Source organism: Terrapene carolina, unplaced genomic scaffold, assembly GCF_002925995.2.
Source record: "Terrapene carolina triunguis isolate 2854851 unplaced genomic scaffold, T_m_triunguis-2.0 Scaffold189, whole genome shotgun sequence".
In the NCBI taxonomy this organism is placed as follows: domain Eukaryota; kingdom Metazoa; phylum Chordata; order Testudines; family Emydidae; genus Terrapene; species Terrapene triunguis.
Genome location: NW_020664540.1, coordinates 15,558,245 through 15,585,047, shown reverse-complemented (window position 1 = coordinate 15,585,047; position 26,803 = coordinate 15,558,245). Strand labels below are relative to the sequence as shown.

The 26,803-nt window shown below is 44.3% G+C and overlaps 1 protein-coding gene across 1 annotated transcript in view; it reads right to left on the bottom strand.

The window, feature by feature from the left end:
* The window catches only part of SOS2 (SOS Ras/Rho guanine nucleotide exchange factor 2), a gene marked incomplete at its 5' end in the record, with an annotated part of 78,195 nt that overhangs the window by 37,154 nt on the left and 14,238 nt on the right, over positions 1–26,803 (bottom strand). The window contains 4 exons of the mRNA XM_026654218.1: positions 6,956–7,611; positions 8,277–8,404; positions 18,121–18,219; positions 20,756–20,866. Coding sequence (XP_026510003.1) covers positions 6,956–7,611; positions 8,277–8,404; positions 18,121–18,219; positions 20,756–20,866 — 994 coding nt within the window. The remainder of the gene's footprint in view (positions 1–6,955; positions 7,612–8,276; positions 8,405–18,120; positions 18,220–20,755; positions 20,867–26,803) is intronic.

The following is a 26,803-nucleotide window of genomic DNA, read 5'->3' as shown; positions in this document are numbered from 1 at the left end:
TCACTGGCACTGCAGGATGCATTATACAAGTTGGAATATGCAGAGGCCACCTCAAACAACAATCACCTTAGTATGTCAACAAGACAGTAATTGTAAGGTTTGATTTACTAAACAGCTACTAGCTCAAGGACTATGTTTACTAGCTATGGTGATAAATGACTGTGCCACAACTCCCACAGCTACACTGTAAGAACTACTATTAATGCATAACAGTCAATTCAGAAAGATGACTATTTTTGTGAGTCATAGAAACACCACCATATTTTAAAAGCGGGGGTCACTTTGCACTCACACAAATGATACAACAACTAAAGAAAATGTGTTTGTCACAGGGTGGTAACTGCCCTTTGGAAGGAAGAGGCCAGCGCACCTGACTCATTGGTTGCCTCCTGAAATTGGGGTTAAAAGAAGGCACCTGGGCCATATAAAGGGGGAGAGACTGAGGCCTGGTCTACACTAGGCTTTTATGTCGACTTTAGCGCCGTTATATCGAATTAACCCTGCACCCGTCCACACCAGGAAGCCATTTAGTTCGACATAAAGCTCTCTTTAAATCGATTTCTGTAATCCTCCCCAACGAGAGGAGTAGCGCTAAATTCGACATGGCCATATCGAATTAGGCTAGGTGTGGATGGAAATCGACGGTAATAGCTCCGGGAGCTATCCCACAGTGCACCACTCTGTTGACGCTCTGGACAGCAGTCCGAGCTCGGATGCTCTGACCAGCCACACCCCCGGGAAAATTTGAATTCATTTTCATTTTCCTGTCTGGGCAGTTTGAATCTCAGTTCCTCTTTGGACATCGAGGGGAGCTCAGCAGCAGTGGCAACTATGCAGAGCTCTCCAGCAGAGATGGCCGTGCAATCCAATAGAAAGAGGGCCCCAGCATGGACTGATCGGGAAGTCTTGGATCTCATCGCAGTGTGGGGCGATGAGTCCGTGCTTTCAGAGCTGCGCTCCAAAAGAAGGAATGCTAAGATCTACGAGAAGATCTCCAAAGCCATGGCAGAGAGAGGCTACAGCCGGGATGCAACGCAGTGCCGCGTGAAAATCAAGGAGCTGAGACAAGGCTACCAAAAAACCAAAGAGGCTAACGGACGCTCCGGATCCCAGCCCCACACATCCCGTTTCTACGAGGCACTGCATTCCATCCTGGGAGCGGCCGCCACCACTACCCCACCCCTGACCGTGGACTCCGAGGATGGGATCATGTCGGACATGACAGCGGACGGGGAAGATGAAGAAGGAGATGAGGAGGACGAGGCAGTCGACAGCGCTGGCACCGCTGATTTCCCCGACAGCCAGGAGCTCTTCATCACCCTTACCGAGATCCCCTACCAACCGTCCCCATCCCTTACCCCGGACACAGAATCAGGGGACGGATCAAGCAGTAAGTGCTGTAAACATGTAAACATTTATTTAAAACAGAACGGTAATATTTATACTATTAACAATGTATATTTATAAAAGTGCTGTAAACTAGTAAAAAAATAATCAGGTACAAAACAGGAATATTTACAAAGGTAACAAATGGGTTTTGCATGATTTCTCTGTCTTAGGCTCTTCTCAATTTAGTCCCAAGTATTTTAAAAAAATTTCACAATGTCCGTTACTACATGATTCCCAGGCCCAAGACGCTCCACTCCAAAGTCCCAGTGCACCTACGCGAAAATCCGGTCAATGTGGCCGGGGATCGACGAGAAATCCTCGTAGGAGAACTCCTCGTAGGTCTCGTGGAGGTAGAGCTCAAGCCTGTTGATCAGGTTCCGGGGTAGGGCGATCTTAGTGGGCCCTCCGTGGTAGCAGACATGTCCCCTCCATGCCACAATCAGGTACTCGGGGATCATGGCCCGACATAGCATGGCGGCATACGGCCCCGGTTTCTGCATGCTTTCCCGCAGCATGCGTTCTCTCTGGGTGTCCGGGATCCTCAGAAGGGTGATGTCGCTCATGACGCCCTGCTTTGAATTAGGGAGGGGAATGTTAGTATTGGGACTGCTTTACAGCCACGCGGTGGAGGGAGAGGGGCAGCATACAGGGATCTTTCCCTGGGACAGCCGCGAGGGGGTGGGACAGGGGCAGAGTTGATGCTGTCCTGATTGCTGGCAGCAGAGACTGGCATTGCTTTCAATGTGAAAGGAGGCCAGTGCTACTGCTGGAGTTTTAAGCAGCCACAAGTCTGCGGCTTACCATTATTGCCCGCTCCAGAAGTTCAGGTCTCCAGCCACGCTTCTCAGATCACTCCAAGACCTCCGCAAGTCCACAGGCACTGAAGGCGACGGCCGAAAATTCGACCTTGTCCTGAGTGCGCATGTGAGAGGTTCAGTGCATGGTCTTGTTCACAGAGAAAGACTAGGTTCTTTGTATACAATTTCATTTATCTGTCTCAGGAATTCACTCCCTTTTTAAAATTCACACAGACACATCTGCGACTGTCTCCCAACCCAGCCTGTCAGCACACTCCCAGAGGCTAGCGCAGATTAGGCGGAGGAAGAAGAAGACGCGTGAAGACATGTTCACAGAACTAATGGGCTGCTCCCGAGCCCAGGCAGCCCAGCAGACACAGTGGAGGGAGAACTTGTCACAAATGCACCGAGCAGTCATGGAACGGGAGGAGAGGTGGCGTCAGGAGGACCAACAGGCTACTGAAAAGCTGCTTGGACTAATGAGGGAGCAAACGGACACGCTCCGGCGCCTTGTGGATGTTCTGCAAGACCGGAGGCAGGAGGACAGAGCCCCGCTGCAGTCTATCTGTAACCGCCCTCACCCGCCACCAAGTCCCACACCACCCTCACCCAAACTCCAAAGAAGGAGGGGCGGCAAGGGCCGTTAAAACTTTCAGTCAACCCCTGCAGACTGCTCTAGCACTAGAAGGCTGACATTCCCCAAAATTTCATAAGTCCTTTCCTACCCACCTCACACAAGCCCCCGTCCAAGTTTCACCCCCCACGTTTCATGTCTGGTTCGCAATAAAATGTTTGTTTCTCTCCATTACTGTTTCAGTCAGGTTCTTTTGAGGGAGAGTCTGTCTGGAGGGGGGGAAGGGGCTTGGTAATTGGGCAGGACAGTGACCTTTAGCAGGGTACAGAGGCGGTGTCAGGTCCAGCATCAGGACACATACACAGTGCAGTCACTGGTTACCCTGGTCAGTCTGGGAGGTGTTTTTCATGTTCTCCATTGAAATAACCAGTCCACCAGTGCGGAGCCTGGCATTCCGGGAGTTTAGAAGCATCATTTGCATCAGAACACTGAACCCGCCCCCCGCCACAGTCTGCGTCCCCGGTTTAAAATATTCCCGCGAAAACAGCAACACAGACAACGGTGTTCATTAACAAAATCGAAATGATTTTATTTTTTGGGAAGGGGAAGGGGGTGAAGGGGGTATGTAACTGGAGAGGATAGTCAAAATGAACTGGGTAAAGAAACGGGGGCAGGTTCAGCTTTTCTGTCCACAAACTGAAAAGTCACTGGTTGCCCTGCTCACTCAGGAACCTAGCTTTCAAAGCCTCCCGGATGCACAGGGCGTCCCGCTGGGATCTTCTAATGGCCCGGCTGTCTGGCTGGACGTAATCAGCAGCCAGGCTATTTGCCTCTAGCTCCCACCCCGCCATAAAGGTCTCCCCCTTGCTCTCACACAGATTGTGGAGCACACAGCAAGCTGCAATAACGATGGGGATATTGGTTTCACTGAGATCACAGCGAGTCAGTAAGCTTCTCCATCTCCCTTTGAGACGGCCAAAAGCACACTCCACCACCATTCTGCACTTGCTCAGACGGTAGTTGAACAGTTCTTTTTCTGTGTCCAGGGCGCCAGTATAGGGCTTCATGAGCCAGGGCATTAGCGGGTAGGCTGGGTCCCCGAGGATGACTGTAGGCATCTCCACATCCCCAAGAGTTATTTTGTGGTCTGGGAAGTAAATACCTTCCTGCAGCCGTCTAAACAGACCAGAGTTCCTGAACACGCGAGCGTCATGAACCTTGCCCGGCCATCCGACGTAGATGTTTGTAAACCGTCCCCGATGGTCCACCAGTGCTTGCAGCACCATTGAAAAGTAGCCCTTTCTATTGATGTACTGGCTGGCCTGGTGGTCCGGTCCCAGGATAGGGATGTGAGTCCCATCGATAGCCCCACCGCAGTTTGGGAATCCCATCGCGGCGAAGCCATCTATGATGGCCTGCGCGTTTCCCAGGGTCACTACCTTTGACAGCAGTACCTTGACGATTGCCTTGGCTACTTGCATGACAACAACCCCCACGGTAGATTTGCCCACACCAAAGTGGTTCGCGACTGACCGGTAGCTGTCCGGCGTTGCAAGCTTCCAGAGGGCTATGGCCACTCGCTTCTGGACAGTGAGGGCTGCTCGCATGCGGGTGTCCTTGCGCTTCAGGGCAGGGGACAGCAACTCACAAAGTTCGAGGAAAGTCCCCTTCCGCATGCGAAAGTTTCGCAGCCACTGGGATTCATCCCAGACCTGAAGCACTATACGGTCCCACCAGTCCGTGCTTGTTTCCCGGGCCCAGAATCGCCGTTCAACAAAATCCACATGCCCCATTGCCAACGTCATGTCCTGGGCGCTGGGGCTCGTGGTTTCTGACAGCTCTGTGCCACTCTCCGACTTCAGGCTCTCACGGCGGTGCCGTAGCCTCCTCGCCCGATTTCTCTGCATCTGCCTCAGGGAAAGGTGTATGATAAGCTGCGAGGTGTTGAGAACGGCCACAAGTGCAGCGATGGTCGCAGCGTGATCCATGATCGCAGTGCTGTGGCGTCCGCGCTGTCACTGACCAGAAAAGTGCGCGAACTGATTTCCCGCCGGCGCTTTCATGGAGGGAGGGAGGGCGTTAGTGACAGACGGATGACGACAAATTTTTTTTACCCAGAAGGCATTGGCGGCTCGACCCAGAATTCCGATGGGCAGCGGGGACTGCGGGAACTGTGGGATAGCTGCCCACAGTGCACCGCTTCCAATATCGACGCTCGCCCCGTTAGTGTGGACTCACAAAGTCGAATTACTGTCCTTAGTGTGTCCTTAGTGTGGACACACACGTTCGACTTTGCAATATCGATTCCACATATTCGATTTAAGTAAAATCGAATTACCCTCGTAGTGTAGACATACCCTGAGACAGGGGACGGGTCAGTCAGGAAGAGGGCAGGTGACAGCTGCCAGAGACCAGAAGACTTGTAGGAGGTCCATGAAGGAAGCTGTAGATGGTTCCTGGGGGAAGGCTGAAGGCAGGAGAGCAACAGAAGGATTTGCTGGCTGACCTCCCCAAGCCAGAGAGCCAAGGCTAGAGGGGGCTGAAGGCCAGAGAGCAGCAAAGGGAGCTGCCTGCTGACTTCTAAGCCAGAGGGCTGGAGCAAAAGGCTGGGGAAGGCTGAAGGCAGGCCAGAAGCAAAGGTGCTTATCCACTGATGTCTCCACCTAGAGAACTGGAGCCAGTGGAACAGTGGAAGGCCAAGCTGCCTGCGTGCCTGTCTGGGATATGAGAGGTTAGTAGTACAGGAGAAGTGATGGATGAACTTCCAGCAGAGAGGCTCTGGGAGAAATGGGGGTGGAAATTGCACCAGCTGAAAGGGCTGGCGTAGCTGTCCTGGAAGAAGGAGAGGACTGATGAAGAACCCAGGTGTGACAGAAGATACCAGAGTGGGATATGTGGGGCATCAGAGACTGGATGTCTAGGGATTTTAAGACACATGCACTGGAGTGATAGATGGACTATATTTCGGGGTTTCTGTCACAGACTATTTGGACTATTTTCTTGTAAAAAAAAAAAAAAAACGGGCCCAAAGGAGGGGTATTATTGAGGCAAGAAAGCTGACATGGAGTTACTGGAGACTCTGGAGGAGGAAAACTGAGGTTGCATTGTGCTACATCCTGCTGCTGGAAGACGTACCAAGCAGCACTGCCTTATGACAAGGTTCAGGCAGATTAAGGACATTGGAATTTTAACATGTCATCAACATTAAATACTGCTTTACTTGTCCACTTCTAAGGTGTGTCACTCAACAAGATCCGATTCACAGTTAATTCTAGCTGTAAAAATAGGGGTGAGTTTTGAAGGCTTACTATTTGAATTCTGTACCGATCATTGCTGGAAAAATCTGAGTATTCATATTTTAAAAGTTGCTAGAATGTGAACACCTAATTGGAACCTACAATCAAAGCTGACAGTTTTATAAAACAGAAAACTAAGTATAAATATCTGAAAAATGTTACAAAAATCCCACCAGCATTACGTTTTTAACGTCCATTGCATTTCCTCTTAATTTCTTTCATTCATCCCTTAACTGAAGTGTTACTAAAGTTACCTAATAAGCTAACTGGTGCTCTTTTTCTGCATGCATTCCAGGAGGGTTTTTTAACATCTCCTTCCTCTGAAGCGTCAGGGATGGCCACAGCTGGAGTTGGGACATGGGGTGGGCCAGGGCTCTGAGATGGCATCAACCATTCTCTCTCTCAGGTGCTTGGCTGGCTGGTTCTTGCTCACAGTCGGGAAGGATAGGCAGGTCAGTTTGGAAGTGTTTCTGGGGGTTTGTCACATTCCTCTGCAGCACGTGGGTGTGGCTCACTTGCCAGGATTATTGGGGTATATCTCACTATTATTTCCCTGCCACCGTGGGGGCCTCGAGCACTGATGCACCTCAGTCCCTCCTGTTCTCTGCCTCTGGCACATAATAGTCCACTCTCCCGTGAGCTGTAATACTCGGGTCTCATTTTGGTTGTTGGGTTTAGTGTGCTGGTGGCCTGTCATATACAGGGAGTCACACTATATGATCTAGTGATCCCTCCTGGCCCTAAACTATGACCCACATCTTGACTTTAAACAGCTATTCGGTGGGAAAGCAAGCAAGAGACAAAAAGATTAATCTTATTGGCTATCCAAACATTACCTAAAGAATTAGTAAGATATTACAAAATGTGCCAAATTACAGAGAAAAATAAATAAAGCATACCTGCATACATATGGTATGTTAGCCTTTCAATTAGTTTCACTACAGTTCCTCCTTTAATGATCGGGATTCCATTCCTACTTTGCAGATTGTCCTCAAAAACAATGTTTTCCTCAGAGTCTTCCACTACAAAACGATACACATTTGGGCTGGGCAGTCTCAGTGGCTGTTCATTTTCTTCTTGCAGTAACACTGAGTCAAGCATTCGATCCAGTGTACTGCGATACTGAAGGGAAATCAGAGCTGCCATCCAATTGTTCTTCTCTTCAGCAGACTTGGCAGCAAACACGGTGCTGTTCTCGTCTCTAGACGCTAGCTCAAAAGCATGTTTGTATTCACAAGTGTCATCTTTGTCAATGATCTGCATTTTCCTCACGATAATTTTTTCCTTAAGTCTGTACTCTGTATTGCTGTAACCTGGAAGCCGCGATTGTCCATGATTAGTTTTACAGCTGATCAGTAAACCATCAAAGAGAAATATGTGGCGTTCATGTTTGGCTCCTATCCTTGTCAGCACACCTTCCATTATGAATTCATTGCAGCACTGGCCAATATCTTTGCCTTCCCAACCATCAATATTTTTCTGGATCTCATTCATTTTTTTGATGGCCAGGTGCTTGCTTCTTACTTGGCGGTTGTAAAAACGACAAATTGTCTCCCTAGAAACAAACAGTTTTATCTGGTTAGCTTCTTCCATATTACTGCTGCAGAGACTGAAAAGCACACCACTAAATTTAACACTGTATGCTATTCCCCCACCCCCAACCTAAATATGACCTAATCATGCTTAACCACAAATGTATAAAGGACAGTGAATTACCAGGGAAAGACTAAGTGTATGTCTTCTCTAGCAACATTAATGTGGCTGTGTAGTCGTGGCACCAGCTCTGGGAGAGCTCTCTCCTGGTGCTGTAAAAACAAACCCCGCCCCACAAGGGGAGTAGTTACCAGCGCTAGGAGCGCGGCTCCCGGTGCTGGTGCACAGTCTACACTGCCACTTTACAGCACTGAAACTTGCAGTGCTCAGGGGTGTGTTTTTTCACATCCCTGAGCGAGAAAGTTGCAGCGCTGTGAAGTGGCAGCGTAGACAAGGCTTTAAACTATTCAAGAATGGGGTATGGAGGGTTGTAAGTGAACACTCTTGGAAAGGCAACAGATTGAAGTCTGCTAGCTTTGATGTTTGGCATGTGCAAGTGTCGAACAAAAACATGCTGCTTTTTTACATAAGTCAACGAAGGGGGAAATAGGGAAACACTGCCACCTCTAGATATCTTCCTTCTAACTTACTTTGGGCTACAAGAGGCTTCCTTGATTGTATTCTTACCCAGGCCGCCGTCTAGGTGAATGTTTATTGTAAATGCGCTCCATGCTGCATTGGAGATTTAAAAGAGCAGTAATGGCTTGTTTCAAGCACTCCCTGTCTTCTTCATCTTCACTGCATTCCTGCAATTGCTACAATGACAAAACAAATCCATTTCTGTTCAACTGAATAGGTTTTCTTTAGATATATATACAGACAAAAACAAATATATTCATATGTAGGGTTGTTTTCAAAAACACTCAGTGTTCACCTGACTTTGATCCCACTGAAGTCAATAACCAATGCTGAGTGATTTTGCAAATCTCACCCACAAGACCACCAATGCCTGTCAAAGTAGTTACTGAAATGAAAACACATCTATCAGATATCCTGAAAAATAAATAGATTTTGAGTGAGAGAGTGAGCTTGTGTGTGAAAGGGAGAGATTCTAAGATAAAGAAAGATACTGGATAGCCTTACCATGAGTTGTCAAAAAACCCTACAGGACATTTTTCTTTAAATCCTTTCACTTAAATTGTTCTGTTTCATAATGATCATTGGCCTTTGAAGTTAGCAGCGTTCACTAGTCTAGAGGCTTGGAACAGTCCTGAAGCTGTATGTCAGTACTACAGCAACGACACACTTTTTTAGTAGTTTAATAGTGTTTCAACTAACTATGCAGTGTAGTTGTAGTCATGCTGGTTCCAGGATATTAGAGAGACAGGGTGGGTGAGATAATATCTTGTATTGGACCAACTTCTGTTGGTGAGAGAGACAAGCTTTTGAGCAGCACAGAGCTCTTCTTCAGGTCTGGGAAAGGTACTTGGAGCCACAGCTAAATGCAAGGTGGAATAGATTTCAGAGTAGCAGCCATGTTAGTCTGTATCCGCAAAAAGAACAGGAGTACTTGTGGCACCTTAGAGACTAACAAATTTATTAGAGCATAAGCTTTCGTGGGCTACAACCCACTTAGCTTATGCTCTAATAAATTTGTTAGTCTCTAAGGTGCCACAAGTACTCCTGTTCTTTTGGTGGAATAGATTGTTTAGCAAAAGTAGTTAGCACATATTCTCAAGGAATCATTCCGGGTAAAGTGGCCCATTAACACCTCTGCAGTCATAGGGAGGAAAGAAAGGGGGGAAGAAAGCAGCTGAGGAAGGGTTATTAGGCTATGTCTACACTACAGCCTAGGTCGGCAAAACTTATGTCACTCAGGGGGTATTCCACCCCCTGAGCAACGTAAGTGACACCAACATAAGCTGTAGTGTGCACAGCACTATGTTGGCAAGACAGCTTCTGCCGCTCGCAGAGGTGGGCTTTTTATGCCAACGCAACTGGAGAGCTCTCTCCTGTCAGCATAGAGCGTCTTCACCACACAAACTACAGCTGCGCCGCTGAAGCACTGTATGCATAGACATGCCTTTAGTGGGTTATAGATTGTTGTAATAACTTCAACCAAGTCCAGCAGATGGGTAAGAGCAAAGGTCAACTTCATATACCATTCTCTCTACTAGCAAAGATAAAGTTTGAAATTCCAGATTTAATACTAGCAACAAATGATCAACTCCAGTGATAATTATCAAAGGGGTAGCCGTGTTAGTCTGGATCTGTAAAAGCAGCAAAGAGTCACATGCATCCGAAGAAGTGGATATTCACCCACGAAAGCTCATGCTCCAATACGTCTGTTAGTCTATAAGGTGCCACAGGACTCTTTGCTGCTTTTCCAGTGATAATGTTTGCTTCACTTACTAGGGAAAACAAGATTTTTCCTTCTCCACTATGCAGGAACTCACTGATTTACAAAAATCTAATTAGCTTTCATAGTCGATATTTATCTCAACACTCACTTGTAAGAAAAAAGGGGTTACAGAAAACTTCACATTCTTTAAGATAATGGTTCATAAAATATTAACAGCATAAGAATATTATGATGAGTAACTGAAGAGTCTATACGATTTTAACTGTAAATTCCTCTTGTAAGTTAAGATTGCATGAAAAACTTAGTAGACAAGAAAATTCAGGCAGACTGGTCTACTGGGCAAAATCAAGCCAATTTGCCACCCACTATGGGCTAACTCACGTTTGCCCTATATATTTCAAGAGGAATCTTACCCACAATCACTCAGTATGGCAGTAGCCTTCTTTTTCTTTCCCAGTATGCTCTCTCAGCAAGGATATTAGCTGGCTCTAAAAGTAATTGAGATAACAGGATTGACCAGATGGGCCCTCTCCCTTTATGTGATTCAAAGTACTACCACCTATATTTTCCAGATGGCCAAACATTCCCCAGTCTGTATATCATGGAAATCAAAGAACTTTTGTATCTGAGAATTTGTGAGGATTATGCATGCTGAGAAGAGGCGTATAGAAAATAAGGCCCTTGCCATGGTGAGTAACCCCTCTTTTCCACTTCATAAGGAGAAACTCTAAAACAGCAAAGGGAAAAGGAGGGAGAACATAAGACTGGGTCTGAAAAAAATGACATGAGGTTTATGAAGTCCTAAACCACGCAAATAGCTAAGGATTGTGACAGTATACTGATTCTGCTCCTCAGATTCCCCGGGAGGATTTCTTCCAAACTCTTTCCAAAATGAGAGATCATCGCTGTCATACACTGACAAAAAGGTTGTATTTAGCTTAGTGAAACAGCTCCAGAAAATAGTCTAAAACTGTAGCTAGTGGACATTACATGGCATCTATTTTCATTTTGTGTAAAGATATAGGGAAATCTCTCCCATTTCTGGTTTCCAACATATTGAGTTTTCGGAATCCATTTCAGGCAACTTGTTCTGGCAAACTTTACTCTCTCAAGTTCTTGCCCTTTACAGCCAAGCTTTTCGACTAAAACAACATAGGAGTGCAATTTATTTGCTATTCACAGGATAAGAAAAAAGGAACATGTTTTTGCCAGAGATGTGACAGAATATTAATACTGGTAAACTGACCATCACAACAGTTTTGTCAACTTTTTTATTCTTTTTTGAAGGAAATGACCGACAACAGGAATGAAGGGCATTAGAGTTCTTCTGACCACTGATAAACACAACTATTGGTTGTGAAGAACTGAATTGTGGTATTTTCGTTCCTTCCTTCCTTCCCTCTGGTATTCTAAAATGGATGATCTTGTGTGGATCTAATCTCTTGGAACATCCTCTAAAACTGTGCAAAAGTCCCCTTGCAATTGTAGAATGAGTTCAATTAATTGTATTTCTGCTTTTGGTCTCATGTCTTGGCACCTGAACACACTTTGGAGTCAATGTTTGCAGAGAACAGTTGTTGTAGCTCTTGACAAATGTTAAGACACTCTTCCTTACTGATATAATAGAATGCCAAAAGACAGTACTATAATAATATCTTATTGTGTTGACACACTTTTCTGTTGTCTTATGTTTTAGATGAACTAATGTGCTGGGCACAGATTTACTTAAGGAGCCAATCAACCTGTGGTGGTCAAGGACAAGACTACATTTATCTCCAAAGGCTGTCCATCACAAGATCATTATGCAATTTTGCACTAATAAGCATTCTGCTCAGGACAGGTCAGAGACTGGATTAGCAGTGGCATTTTGTGATTATACCCTCAAACTATGGAGCATGAAAACACACCATGCTCAACGTAAGAAAAATGTTGTATAATGTGGTGAGGAGCTATATTTTTGTTCATATGTATTTCTCACTGGTGACTACAAACGATAAGGTGCTGAAAGTCTATAAAATGCTGCTGTTCGTTCTCTATATCTGCTGCTAATGATTAAACAATAATGAAAGGGATAAAAAAGACAGAATTTAATATCTTTTGGGTTGTTTGGCAACTATGTAACAGGCCATTCTATGCAAGAGATCTCTGAAGAGAGTGGATTTGAAGATAAATATCAACAAAAAGATAATTCATAGTCTGTCCTCAGCAGGGCCGGCTTTGCCATTCTGGCCGCCCCAAGGAAAAAAAAAAACCACGGGGCGGCCAGAACGACAAAGCAAAAAAAAAAAACCTGCGGCGCAGCCGGAGCGCGGGTGCAGGGAGACCGGCTGTAATATCTTTTGAGGGAGGTCCTGAGTGGAGTGGCTGTACAGGTGGGCTTGTGCACAACAGTGCAGGGTTCTGCAGCTTAAAGAATGCAGTAGCCCAAAACCTCTGCATGAAAATGTAGCACATGGAAATACAAACATTGCTATTCTAGTCCACAGGCTGAAACATCAACCACAGACAGGCTGTCCTGCAGTCCTTAGATCTGCCAGGGAACATGGGTAGATTTATATCCCAATGCAGAGTTCACTGCACACAGGATCACACTAAAACAGAACCACAGCAATGGCTTATCTAGAACAACCAGATACTTTAGAATAAGATGTAGAAGTCCTATTACAGGAAATTATGTACTAATATGCCACAGGGGAAGTTATCTCCTCACCTCAGTCAATTAAATGGTTGCCTTATATCATGAAGCAAAAGACTTAACATCCCTTATATTTTATCTTCATGGAACTGTGGATATGCTTGTTCATAGAGGTGCCCATTCCTTTTCTGAATCCTAGTAAGCTGACTCACAAATACCTTACGACAGTGAATTTCACAGGGTAATTATACAATTATGTAAGAAGGGATTTCCTTTTAGCACTTTTGAATTTATCACCTATTTATTTTGTCGTTGTCTCCTAGCTCTCATATTGTATGAGCATAAGAACAGCGACATTGGGTCAGACCAATGGTCCATCTAGCCCAGTTTTCAACAGTGGCCAATGTCAGGTGCTTCAGAGGGAATGAACAGAACAGGTAATCATCAAGTGATCCATCCCGTCACCCATTCCCAGCTTCTGACAAACAGAGGATGCAGACACTTCAAAGCATGGCTTTGCATCCCTGTCCATCACGGCTAATAGCCATTGATAGACCTATCCTCCATGAACTTATTCAGTTCTTTTTTGAACCCTGTTATAGTCTTGGCAAAGAGTTCCACAGGTTGACTGAGCGTTGTGTGAAGAAATACTTCCTCTTGTTTGTTTTAAACCTGCTGCCTATTCATTTCAGTTGGTGACCTAGTTCGTGTTATGAGTAAACAACACTTGCTTATTTACTTTCTTCACACCAGTCATGATTTTACAGACCTCTAGCATATCCCCCCTTAGTCGTCTTTTTTCCAAGCTGAAAAGTCCCAGTCTTATTAATCTCTCCTCATATGGCAGCCATTCCATACCCCTAATATTTTTGATGCCTTTTTCTGAACCTTTTCCAATTCCAATATATCTTTTTTGAGATGGGGCGACCAGGTCTGCACGCAGATGAAAGGATAGAGAGAAGTGTCTGATTGACCTTCTCTGGAGCATTTGTTGTTTTATATACCATTATTCAGTTGTTTTTTTTATTTATCTTCTCCTCTCGAGGTTAAGTAGTCCTAATCTTTTTAACCTCTCTTCATGCCTTCAGAAACATGAAACCTCTCTTTCATGCCTCTAAGAGTTTTGCTGTACTTGTCTAAACTGTTTCCGTTTCTGCTACATTCTTTCTGAGATGAAGTTACTACAGCATTCAAGGAGAAGGAATACCAACAACTTATGTAATGGCATTAATATATTGTAAGTATTGTTCTCTATACCTTTCTGAATACACATCAGCATTGGGGATATTTTTTTAAATCACTGAGCAGAAGTTTTCACAATGTAATATGAAGTTCAAATTTTAACCTAAAGTTATTCATTTGTCACCATTAAAGACGCAACATTTCCCAAAAGAACGACCATACTGGATCAGACCAAAGGTCCATCTAGCCCAGTATCCTATCTTCCGTCAGTGGCCAATGCCAGGTGCTTCACAGAGAATGAACAGAACAGGTAATCATCAAGTGATCCATCCCCTGCCGCCCATTCCCAGCTTCTGGCAAACAAAGGCTAGGGATACCATCCCTGCCCATCCTGGCTAATAGCCATGGATGGACCTATCCTCCATGAATTTATCTAGTTCTTTTTTGAACATTCCCAACATTTACTATACAATGGTATTCAAGATTTCAGTGTTTCCCTCCCTATACTTACAAGGACAAATAACTGGGCAATTGCTGATTTTTTTAGTGGCAATCACTGTAGCTGAGCTAGAACACCGCCCCAAAGCCTGGTACTCTGTTCATCTTTGCATGTAAATCAAAATGCATCACACTTAGTAAAAAAGCTTTGGATTTTTCTTATAATCAAGAATAAATCTGCCAAAGTATCGCCCATGTATCATCTTGCGGCTTTATCTATTTTTAAGTTATAACTTAAACAAGAGCATTTTAAGTAAACTTAAAAAAACCCAGCAAAATATTTCTGCAGTTATTTACAAGCTTCTACGCTTAAAGGTAAAAGACAAAGTTAATGATACCCAACAGTCTGTTCTTCCATTCATGCAGAGGGTGTGTGTATGTAGTTCCCACTAGCATTAACAGGAGTTATTGGTGTGCTGAAAGTCTCTACAGACAAAAAGTCTCTTATGAGATTAGAAAGACAAGACCAAGCTTATCTAGAAAAGATTTAAGTACCTTCTCTGTTTTGCATTTTGGAATATAAATAGCAACAAGTCTTCTAGAATCATGAAACAAATAAGATCTAGCAAGTTTGTAAATAAAGCATGTAATCCTCAAATGCACAGAACACCAAAGTGAAAACACCACACTAAATTAAACACTAGATCCTGTAGCTGAAAACTGTCTAAACACTGTAAGGCCCTAATCTTGCAAAGATTTATGTTTGTACTTAACCTTATGCACTGTGAGTACTTCCATTGACTTCAATGAGACTACTCAATGCATAATTTTATGCACATGCTTAAGTCTTTGCAGGACTGGAGCCTAAGATTTCATATTTCAACTTAATACTAAGACATAGCCTATTCATAGATTTTTTTTTTTTAGGCAGCAAGGGAACATTAAGATAATCAGTTTTACCTCCTGCATCACACAGGCCACTAAACTGGTTAAGGTATTCACATTTTAAAGAAAAGAACTTCAAAAAATGTCAGAGAATTGTCACATTAGAAAATGCATTTTGCTGTGAGGGAAAGAGAACAACTGTCAATGATTAAGTTCTCCTTATGGTTATTCTTCTTTGAAACAAACACTGTATTTACATGTCTATTAGTACTGACCCCATACCAAGGGCTGGCAAAAAAACCGCGCAAAAGTATAGCCGATTGATGCTAGTGGTATGAAGACTTATGTCTTCTGAACTAACTAAAACAAGTCAGGCTACTCCAAGAATCAAGAATGATATGTATTTTGTTTATCTTTTAAGTCTCACTCAATAAAATTATAAACTTCATGAAGGCATTCAAAGTGTAGTATAATTAAGGCAATTTACATCTTCTAACCACAACGAAGACCAGATGTTTGAAACAAAAATTTAGGTGGTTAAAAATGTTGTTTCAAAACTTAGTAACAGTAGAAATATTTTCACAGATTAAAAATAAAAGGAAACCACTTAGATTTAAACATTACTACAGGCTGTTGGCAACCCAAACATTATAGCCCTGTGCTAAGACATGAGACTCCAAGTAAAACCAATTATGTTTTCGTTATCTAACCTTGACTGAACTGCAAAAAGTAAACAGCATAAAGAGTGAAAATTAAACTAGCATTTAAAAATATGGTAACAATCTTACGCATTAACAGAATTAAATACTTGAAAAACCCAATATTGTTAACCTGAGTTTCCATTCAGTTTTTTCACTGGTAAGTAGATTTTAACTTGTTTGAGTGCTACAATGTGATACAAGTTTTAGGTTGCAAAGTTTGCTATTTCTTTCAACACATATTAAGTACATCCTTGGAACTGTACACAAAGACCAGCTAGCAATATAGAACTGAAAGGTTGTATTAGTTGCATGACAATACAAACTGACCGCACGCTGAGGCAAGCCCCATACCACTGCCATATGCACACAGTACATCAGGGGTCGGCAACCTTTCAGAAGCAGTGTGCCGAGTCTTCATTTATTCACTCTCATTTAAGGTTTCGTGTGCCAGTCATACATTTTAACGTTTTTAGAAGGTCTCTTTCTATAAGTCTATAATATATAACTATTGTTGTATATAAAGTAAATAAGGTTTTTAAAATGTTTAAGAAGCTTCATTTAAAATTAAATTAAAATGCAGAGCCCCCTGGACCGGTGGCCAGGACCCGGGCAGTGTGAGTGCCACTGAAAATCAGCTCGCGTGCCACCTTTGGCATGTGTGCCATAGGTTGCCTACCCCTGCAATACATTTTAGGTAATGTAATCTTTTTAATTGTGAGCTTAAATAAAAAATTCTTAGCACTCATGCAATAATAAAATTTAAGAAATAACCCAATGTCACTTCATTTCTTTAATTGAAATATTTATAGTTTAATCAATCATTCACTTGTTCACGAATGTGTTACAAATCTATTTCTTAGCACCATCTCTACTATCCCAGAGATGGGCAAACATTTTTGGCACATGGTCTGCAATCATGAAAAATCTCTGAGGCTACAAGTGTCCCAAGATCACTCCCTATAGCCAAGATATCGCATTGTCCCTAGTAACATTTCTGTTGTTTATTCATTTATAATGCTGATCTCATACTCCCAACAAGAGTTGTATTTCTGCTTTTTGATGGACCCTCTATCCTGCCTGGGTCCCTGTCTCCATTAACTCAAATCAGAAGCAAACAAATACAGACAAATGGAGATATGCACAACTGTTATTATGCTATTTATCAGGTGCTATGAACAGGGTTACCTGCAAAAACATATGCTGCGGTGTGGACTACCTTGCCAGGGCACATAAGAAGCACTAGATACACAGGTAATCTTTGGTCATACCCGCAGATTACTTTTTGTATAGTTAATGTCTCTTTATTTCCCAACACATAGAATTATTTATAAATCCACATCAGTTTCCAAACTATGCAGTCTTGTTCTTGGTAACAAAGCTATTGAAAACAAAATGCTACAGGAATATCATTTAACTACCAACTAAATCAGGATTCCACAAATCCTTGCGAATGTCCTCACTTTTTAAGGTACAAAATATGAAAGCCTCTCCAAAATTTTTCTTTTTTTTTTTTTAAAAGGAGTGTTGTGGATGTACTCTTCTCCCATCCTCATTATGGGGAAAATGTGCTGGGCTTTCAAAGCTTCTACTTTATTTATTTCTCGGCCTTGGCCACTTGGAACCCCAAAGCAACTACTGAATAGTCAAAATAGATTATTCTGATTTTGCTGAGTGTGAAACACAAGTTTTCCAAAAATAATAAGATGGATTTGCTTGCCTTGAGCTGAGAGGCCCGAACATTGAGTTGAACCATCTTTTACTGAATTAGGAAAATGTATGCAATAAAAGTAAACAAAGTAAAATTAATGAAAATCTCACTTGAATGCCAGTTCAATTTAATAAAAAATAGACCTAGCATGCCACAGCTCACAAGCAATAATCAAAGATTTATGGAAGCTTTGAGAACTGGAGTAGTTTGAATTTTGCATGATTTAATATTGATAATATATTGTAACAATCAATTTACTTTCTAACCATGCAATCACTACTGTAAAATTTATGCTTAACTATATTCACATCGACAAAGAGTCCTGTGGCACCTTATAGACTAACAGACGTATTGGAGCATAAGCTTTCGAGGGTGAATACCCACTTCGTCAGATGCATGGTCTGACGAAGTGGGTATTCACCCATGAAAGCTTATGCTCCAATACGTCTGTTAGTCTATAAGGTGCCACAAAACTCTTTGTCGCTTTTTACAGATCCAGACTAACACGGCTACCCCTCTAATATATTCATATCCTATCTTCATGCACAGTAAATAAAAATTAACTCCGTAGTTAAACTAAAATTACTCATGCTTTATATGAAACTGCACTACTGTCTTACCTGTAATAATTCAAAATAGTGCAAACAATGATAAACTGGGATCAGCATAAGTCGTGGAAGAACATACCGTACAGCTTCTTTAAAACCTTCAGCAATAGACTGAAAAGAAAAAAAAGCGGCATTATTACCACATATAAGCCAAAAAAAGGAGGGAAGAAGTTGAGAGGTTTTTCCAGAGTTTTATTAATTTGTTTGTGAGAAATATAGATATAGTGAATCTTAAGAAGGGTTTGAATGAGTAAGGTGTGGTGAGATGGTAGGCAAGGAGGCAGAGTGCATTGTAAATACCGGAAGCACAATTTTTAAAAGCAGGACAGATCAGAGGGTAGTGCACACATGCTCCTAGTTTGCTATTAAAAATTCACCCATGGCTTGCAAGATACAGCATCCTCAACTGCCTTGGTGAGAATCTGCAGTGGCAACCTCATAAAATAGGCAACTTACCAGTTTCACTGTGATTACCTCTATTTTAACCAGAAACAGCAAATCAACATACAATGTGCTGGAACATGTTAACTACAAAACAATTTACAAACAGCTCTCAGATCACACAAAGCCATGTGGACCTTTATCCTTAACAGACTTCATACTTCAGCAATGTCTTCAGTACCAGCCACAAAACTTAAGTTTTTCCTCAATCAAGATTTCCATTGCATTAACAAAATATTCCTCAGGAAAGCCTATGTCACCTGGTTTTAAGATCTACACAAAAAACTGGTTATGCATTTCCTTGTCTTATTAATTAGCACTAGCTCAAAAAGCCAAAAATTAAGAACATGCAGAATTCTATAGTGAAACTGTATTCATGACTAAGCAGACATAAACCTAAAGCACACAGTCATGTCTGGGAAGTTAGGGTATTAAGGCATAAAGCTTGAAAAACATTATGATCAGTCAGATATGCTCAAACCCACGTCTTTAATGGATATTTTACTATAAGTAACAGAAGGAACTTCAATTTCCTGCAGAATTTGGTGCTGGAATGCAGTGAAAGCTTACAGACTACTTGGGACCCAGAGACAATGTGACCAAAGGGTACCCCAAAGAAATTCAAGTACCCCACCTCCTACCACCCTGCAAAAGGGTTTGTGGCACTCACATCTCTCTTCTGTCAATGCTACCTCCTGCTCTCCAGATCTCAAAGTGCACCGTGTCTTTCCCTCCAGAGCCTTGCTAGATCCATAGGCCCAGATATTTAAATTCTGCCTTAATCTACATGCCACAGAAATCAGGAGATCTTGTTAAATACATGGGATAATACTATTCGTAGTAACTTTGGGATTCACATATTTATTTAATCAACAAAAATGATTTTAAAACTGTTTTGCTTTTTGATCAGTTAACTAATGCAGTAACTCAGAAGGCAAGAGGAGGAGAAAGAATTTCCAAGGGATCCTGGGAAAGGAACATAACTTTTTTAAGCATGGATCAGAAAAAAAGCAGAGCGATATCAAAGACACACCTTAAAATTAAGTAACTGTGGAATGGAAATTTATTTATCCAATGTTTTCCTTTCTGGAAATGATCTGTCAGTCTAAAACATCTAGACTGGACCTCTCTTTCTGCAATTGCCAGAGGCAGCTCATGGTTGTTCATGGGACTTCAAGGCTTGGCCATACCTCTTCTGACTTCACTCCAATTTGACGGAGACAAAATGCTAAGGAACATCCCAAACACAGTCCAACTCTTAGTATTGGGGAGGGGGGGGGGGGGGGGGGAGAGAAGAGTCAAGAGAGGATGCCAGCTTCCTTCCCAAGTGACTCAGTATTCACCTGAGTATCTGGGATAAGGCTCCACAGCTTTTCCCTACAGAGGTGGACCGGCCATGGGTTGTTGTTTTTGTTTGTTTGGGGGTTGTTGTTTTTTTGGGGGGGAGGAGGGGGGGGGGAAGGGGTTTACTGCACTGACCAAGGAATCATCAGGTGCAGAATGATGGTCTTGTTTATTGAGTCCCAAAAGGTGAAGAGGACTGACTCACCCTTGAAGAGATGTCTCGGGAGGAGTCTCAGCTGGCACGATGGGACATAAAGACCCTAACAAGCTGTCCAAACTGAGTCCTTGCCCAAGCAGGGTCTGTGGGATAGGAGCAACTGTGGCAGAGCTCTCCTTCTGTGGCTCCTTTGAGTCTCCTTCCAGATGAAGAACTCTTACCCATTTGTAGGCACTGTTTAGCAGGATCTGCCATGCTGGGGGGGAAGGGGAAAATAAACAAGGGAAGGAGCTCAGTGGGTGGTCCTGTTAAGGAATGGATCCCTGAAAAAAGTCAACCACTGGATGAAGGACAAGGTGTAGGTGGGGAAGGAGAGAGAGAGAGAGAGAACATTGTTCATTGATTTGGTATTAAAAACGGGGATGGCAATGGAAAAGGCAGGAATGCCATGTCACCGCTTTGCTGGAGGCAAAGAATCTAGTACAAGGGCTGAAGGGAAGTGACCAAGACCCACGGACGTGTCTGAGCTGCCTCCAGTATTTGCAAAAAGAGAGGCGCAGCCCAAATACCTTAATCTGAGGAGAAATCATGATCCAGGATCTCACTAGAATTTCCCCCAACCCCAAAGAGTGATTGGGAACAGGAAATATAGGATGAATCTCAAAAAAGAAATGTGGTATTTCTTGAGTGAGATTTCATACTTACCTGAAAATGTAGCGCAACAGCTGGTTTAGCCATCAAGTTATTAAAATGCTCATGAAACCGTGGGGAAAGAATATCCTGGGACAAAGTTTCATATGGATCAAAGGCTTGTTCCTAAAGAAAGGAGGAAATAATTATGTATATACAGTAAAAGGATGCAGGACATCTTTTGTGCTCAGCTGTACAATTTGTTTATTGAGATCTGATGTTTAATGTGATTTTTCAAGAAAGTTTCAGCTCACTCAAAAATAATATAACTCCGTATATCCCATAATTCATTAATGTATATTTTAATACATGCACAAACCTATTGTGAGCATTGCTCAGCATCACTGTATTTGTCATGAACACAAATTTTAATGAAATGGTGGTAGCCAAGAGGCAAATTCTTACTTACAGTCCAATAGCGATCCCATCACCAACAAGTCGTCATGTTTTGAAAAGGCTTCTCTAACACATATGAAAACAATGATTACCCCCACAGTAACTTTGGTTCTCTGAGCTAATGTCAGTGTGGATCCCACAGTAGGTGCTCATGTGCCTCACACGTTGCAAGACCTGATTTCCTATGAAATTTCATGTACGGAAGATCAGCCCTAAGTGCTTGGAGCTCACTCACTCTCCTGGCCAAAGTGCTTGCAGCTAGGAAGACTGTCTTCAGAAAGAGCCTTCTTTTGAGTCCAAGTCTCGACAGGATGACACAGTTCTGAGGCAGGAGCCATCTCTTTGACCAGTGGGTAAATATACATCACATCCTTGAGGAGCTTCAATACTACTGGGTGAGAGAAGATGGAGCACAAATGTACAGGCAGATGGCAAACTGAGATCAGAATGGGATGGACCTTAGTGGAACTGAACAAAAGATCAGTGTTTCAGATGCAGCAAGTAGTCAAGGATCTGTGGTACTTGCATAGGAGCCAAGCCTTGTTAGGCCACCAAGATCAAGAACCTTTTCCAAGTTGACAATTAAGTCATCCTGGTTATTGTCCAGCCATCCTGAGATATACCTCTCCTATCTCTCCTGGTTGTTGTCTTTCTACTTCATAATCGCATCTCCTGGAGTTGCCATGGGCACTCCCTGACCGTAGTACTTAGCCAGCCAATATCCAGGCTGTCAGGTGCAGAGACTTTAGGATAGGATGAACTATCTGGCCATGGTGCTGTAAAATCAGGTCCAGGCACTATGGGAGCCGGTTCAGAGGCTGAATGGACATCTATAGCAGGTCTGTCAACCAAAACTGCTCCGACCAATGTGGTGCTATGAGAATCATCGCGGCTGTGACTCTTGAATTTGGAAATCACCATGGAAGATGGGAGAATAGGTGGAAAGACAAAGGAGGCCTTGGGTTCCATTGCGGAAGGAAGATGCTGGTCAATGAGCCTGGAACAGAGGTGACAGTGTGTAACTGTCCTTGGTGGTGAACAGGTTTAATACAGGAACCCCCCAATGATAGAATACTGGCACTACAACATCTCTCTGCAGTGACCATTCATGACTGGCATGGTTATCTTCTCACGAAGTCTCTACGACAATGCTGACTCCTGGAAAGTGAAGAGCCATTGGGGTTACCCCTGTTGCTAGCACCATATCTAGAATTTGATGGCCTCCAGGCAGAGGGGCGAGAAGCATGCATCTCCTTGTTTATGCAGTGCATCACAGATGTGGCATCCATCAGGTTCTACACTGTGGAATTTCAGAGGACAGGCAGGAACACCACACAGGCCAGCCTGATGGCCCTGAGTTCCATGATGTTTATGGGAACTCATATGTTCTCCAGGAACCAGATCCCTGGCATTCGCAGGTGGTCCAGGTAGGCTCCACAACTTTTGCCTGATGCATCTGTGACTGAAGTCTTTGTTGAGTAGGAGGAACAAAAACAGTACCCCCTCTGCTTAATTTTTTGAGGTCCAGCACCATGTCAACTCTGCAACGATATGAGGTGGCCCCAAGACCTTACTGTCCATCCGATGTCTTGGAGGGGAATAGATGAATTTGACCCTAAGAAGTAGCAGCCTCGGGTGAAGTCTGGCAAGCAGCATCACATACATGCCACGCTGGCATATGGTTTAACAACCCAAGGCAAGTCTGTAACCACTGTAGTCTGATCTTATCTCAAGTAATAGTGATTGCAACGACAGGAACCTGAACTCTAATAGGTTTGCCCACTCTGACCTGGAGTCTATCATAACTCCAATGAACTCTATCCTCTGCATCACAATTCATTAGGACGACCTCCGGGCAAACAGGAAGGGAGAATATTCTAGGTTTGTTGCAGTCTCTTGCTGGGATCTGCCTTTGACCAGACAGTTATGCAGGTAAGCATACACATGGATGCCCTGCCTCCTCGGGTATGCTGCAACCTCTGTTAGCCAGGTTGTAAAGACTCTCAGTGCTGTGGAGTGTTTGAATAATAGTATCTTTTGCTGGCAGTGATTTGGCCTCACTGTGAATCTCAAGTACTTCCTGTGAGCTGGGTGGATCTTTGACAAGAAGGGAGAGACCCTCTTTCAGGTAAGGAAATTATATTTCATGAATAAGGTGTGAGGGTTGGCCACCCAGCAGGGCATCTCAGTTTGGTTGAGGGTATCAATATGGGTTCTGGGTTGGTGCCAAGGTTCTTCACTGTGTGCCATTCCCACCTTGGCAGACTTAGGGACTCTTTTCTTGGAATTAAGTTTCACAGTCTCCTTGTGGGATGATCCCATGTGTTGCTTGGAGCTCATGGTCTATGCAGGATTGTTTCAGTGTTGTCCTTCTGCTCCTGGGGCACAGGCTCTGATGTTGAAGGTGTCAGCACTGAGGTCACTGGTGTTGAGGGCATCAAAACTAATGGCGCCAGTTTTGACAGCGTCCCCTTAGTTGCCTCTTTCACTAACTGCTCTTGGAGTGTGGTAGCGAATGCTGATTCTTTCAGTTCCACTTTGGTAGCTGTCACTTCCTCTGGGTCTGAGGATACTTTCCAAAGTAGTTGTATCGGCCGGTCCACACATGCGCCCTTGCATTGCCTTGTAGTTTCGCCCAAGCGATAAAGGGCAGGGCGGGACTGACTGTCTCTTTAGTTCCTTCTCCACCGCAGACCTATCAAATCCACAGCAGAGGGGAAGGAGGATGGGTTTGGAATACAGATAGGGACCACACATCTTGAAGACTTCCGGAAAGGCTTTGTAGATTAAAGGCCAGGGCTCTATGTACATCGAGGAAGTGAAGCCACCGTTCCTCATTTGAGGTGTGCGGTTTGGGAAAGACGACGGGAAGGTGTATGGATTAATTGGGATGCAGGCACAGGGAAACCTTGTGCTTATGAAATGCGGTGAAAGGGGGGGTTTGCCATCATTGCCCCCAGTTCACCAACCCTCCTTGCAGAAGTAATAGCAACCAGGAAAGCTACTTTCTTAGAGAGAAAAGAGAGGAGGCCAGAGACTGAAAGGATGGGGGTGCAAGGGGGCCCTTAGTACTGTGAGGACCAGGTTGAGGTCCCACTGAAGAGCAACAGTCTGGATGGGAGGGTATTTGCATACAAGGCCTTTCCAGAATCTGGCAGTCAAGGGGTGGGTGAAGAGGGAATGCCCCTCCACAGGAGGGTGGAAGGACTAATGGCCGCTATGTGCACTTTGATGGAGCTGAGAGCAAGTCCCAAGGCCTTCAGAGAGAGAAGGTAGTCTAATAGCATGGGAATGCCCACAGCCTCGGAGGCAAGCCCTCTGTGTTGGGCCCAGGCAGTGAAATGAGCCACTTGGCCTGGTATGATTGCCTTGTCGAATACTTTCTGCTATCGGAGAGGATGTATTGGACCACCGGCAAGCATTCCTGCGCTAGCGGAGGTGTCCATCCAAAAACCAAGCTGTCAGGTGGAGCACCCTTGGGTTGGGGTGTCTGAGCCTGCCATTGCGTTGTGTGAGTAGACTCGGAAACATTGGTAGTAAGAGTGGAGGATGCTTCGATATGCGGAGAAGAAGAGGGAACCAAAACTGGAGAGGATGGAATCCGCTCTAGGGTAAGAATACTGTAGTTAGAGTGATCCATGGAACGGAATCAGGGTGGGGGATATGGAGGAGATAGTGCCATAAACTTCATGGCATAGCCACATTGAATGACGTCCAGGACCCACTTGCCCGTTGTAATCATGCTCCACACCGGCAGAAAGAGTTTGAGACGGCCCCCGAAAAGGGTGGTTGATGGCTCTCTAGTTGAGCTCAGAAATATCACTTAAGCACAAAATGAGTGTGATGTGTGGAGGATTGCACTGTCGGAACAGGTGGATGGACTGTGGGCCCTAGGACCTTTCTGGGGAGGTTTGTGGCCTGTTGGTGGTAGAACTGGGAAGTTCTGTAACGTTGTGCAGGCAGCAGGCAATAAAACTTTCACTCTGGAAATGACGTGTATATACCTAAGGATTTCAAGTTGGCTTTAGAAGCTTTTAGCGACTACAAGGAATCATCCATCTTTTGATTGAAGAGTTGTGATTCATCAAAGGGCAGATCTTCAATTGTGTTCTGTATTTCTCTAGGGAAACCTGAGGAGTGTAACCAGGATTCCCTCCTCATGACGATTCCAGTTGCCAAAATGTGCGAGGATGTGTCTGCTGAATTAACCGCAGCCTGAAGTATGGACTTAGCAACCAACTTTCCTTCCTCTAGATTTGCTTGGAATTCAGAACAATCCTATGAAGGCAGCTTATCCATGAATTTCACCATCTGTCCATAGTGTAGGAAGTCGTACTTGGCCATCAGTGCCAGGTAGTTTGAGATCTGGAACTAGAGGCCAGCTGAGAACACCACCTTTCAGCCCATAAGATCCAATCTCTTGCCCTCCTTGTCAATTGGGGTGGAGCATGGGTGCTATTGTTTAGTCCACTCAATAGGAACTCTGACCCCCTTTTTTGTGTGTGTGTGTGTGTGGGGAACATAGTACCTCTTTTCTGCCTCTTTCGGAGTGGGGGCACACGTGGCTGGGGTATGCCACACAGTGCATGCCGGTTGGAGAATGTCTTTGTTGACCCTGCCCAGTACTGATGCGTGCAAAATGTCTAGTAGGTGGCACTGCTTGTCCTGCACCTCTTCCAATAGTATCTCAAGGCCATGAGCTATCCTACATAGCAGCTCTTGAAATTGACGGTGGTAGTTGGGGGAAGGGATCGACAACACAGTCTCATCTGGGGAGGATGACTTAAATCCCTCCATATCCTGATAGTCATGTCCTCAGAACAGAAGTGTTGGGCAATACATGATGTCTGGGCTCTCAGATTCTGAGGAGGAACCGAAGTCCTGCGGCAGCACTGATGAAGCCAGCAATGTTGTATGAACATGGCCAGAAGGTGGCAGATCCGATATGGGGGATAGTGCCCTCTTGGTAGGTGAGGGTACCAGGACACGTGGAGACTGCATTTTTTCCAGGGCAAAGAGTTTCATGAGGCCCAGGAGCAGCTGAGAGTCTCCCCGGAATCAATGGCACCCAATCTATGGATGGGACAGGGCGGTAAGGTTACTAGTTTCAGGACCAGCGATTCCCTAGATGCCAGTGGGCCGATGCCGGGCCGTGCAGGTCCATAACGAGGATCAGCAGGTCTGGTGAGCAATGTGGCTTTTTGTCACTGTTGTGGGTCTTAAGAGCATGGTGCCCCTGCTTGGCTGGAACTAGTGGACAGCACGGCATCCCTCTTAGACCTGGAGGAAGACTTACTGCCATGCTAAGTGCATGCTTCTGTGACTCATGGCTAGGCCCCGACGTGGGGTCTGTAGCACTGGTACCAACGAAGCTGGGCTGGGCCTTTGCAGCAGGAGGTGCACTCTTGGGTTATTCAGGCTACAGGGGGGTTCCCCAGCCAGGATCCAATTGTGGCCCCGTGGTGACTTCCATAAGGCACTCAAGTCAAAGGGCTCTGACTTCCTATGTACGGGCAGGGAAATGTGGTCAGATGCTAGCTGCGTAGTGTGCTGTCCCAGCTCTGCGCAAATAGCAAACCTCAATTAAATTGCCCAATAAATTCACAGACTTGGTTTTTAGCGAAGGCGCCGGGCCAGGTTTATTGTCGACAAAGCACGGTAATAGCA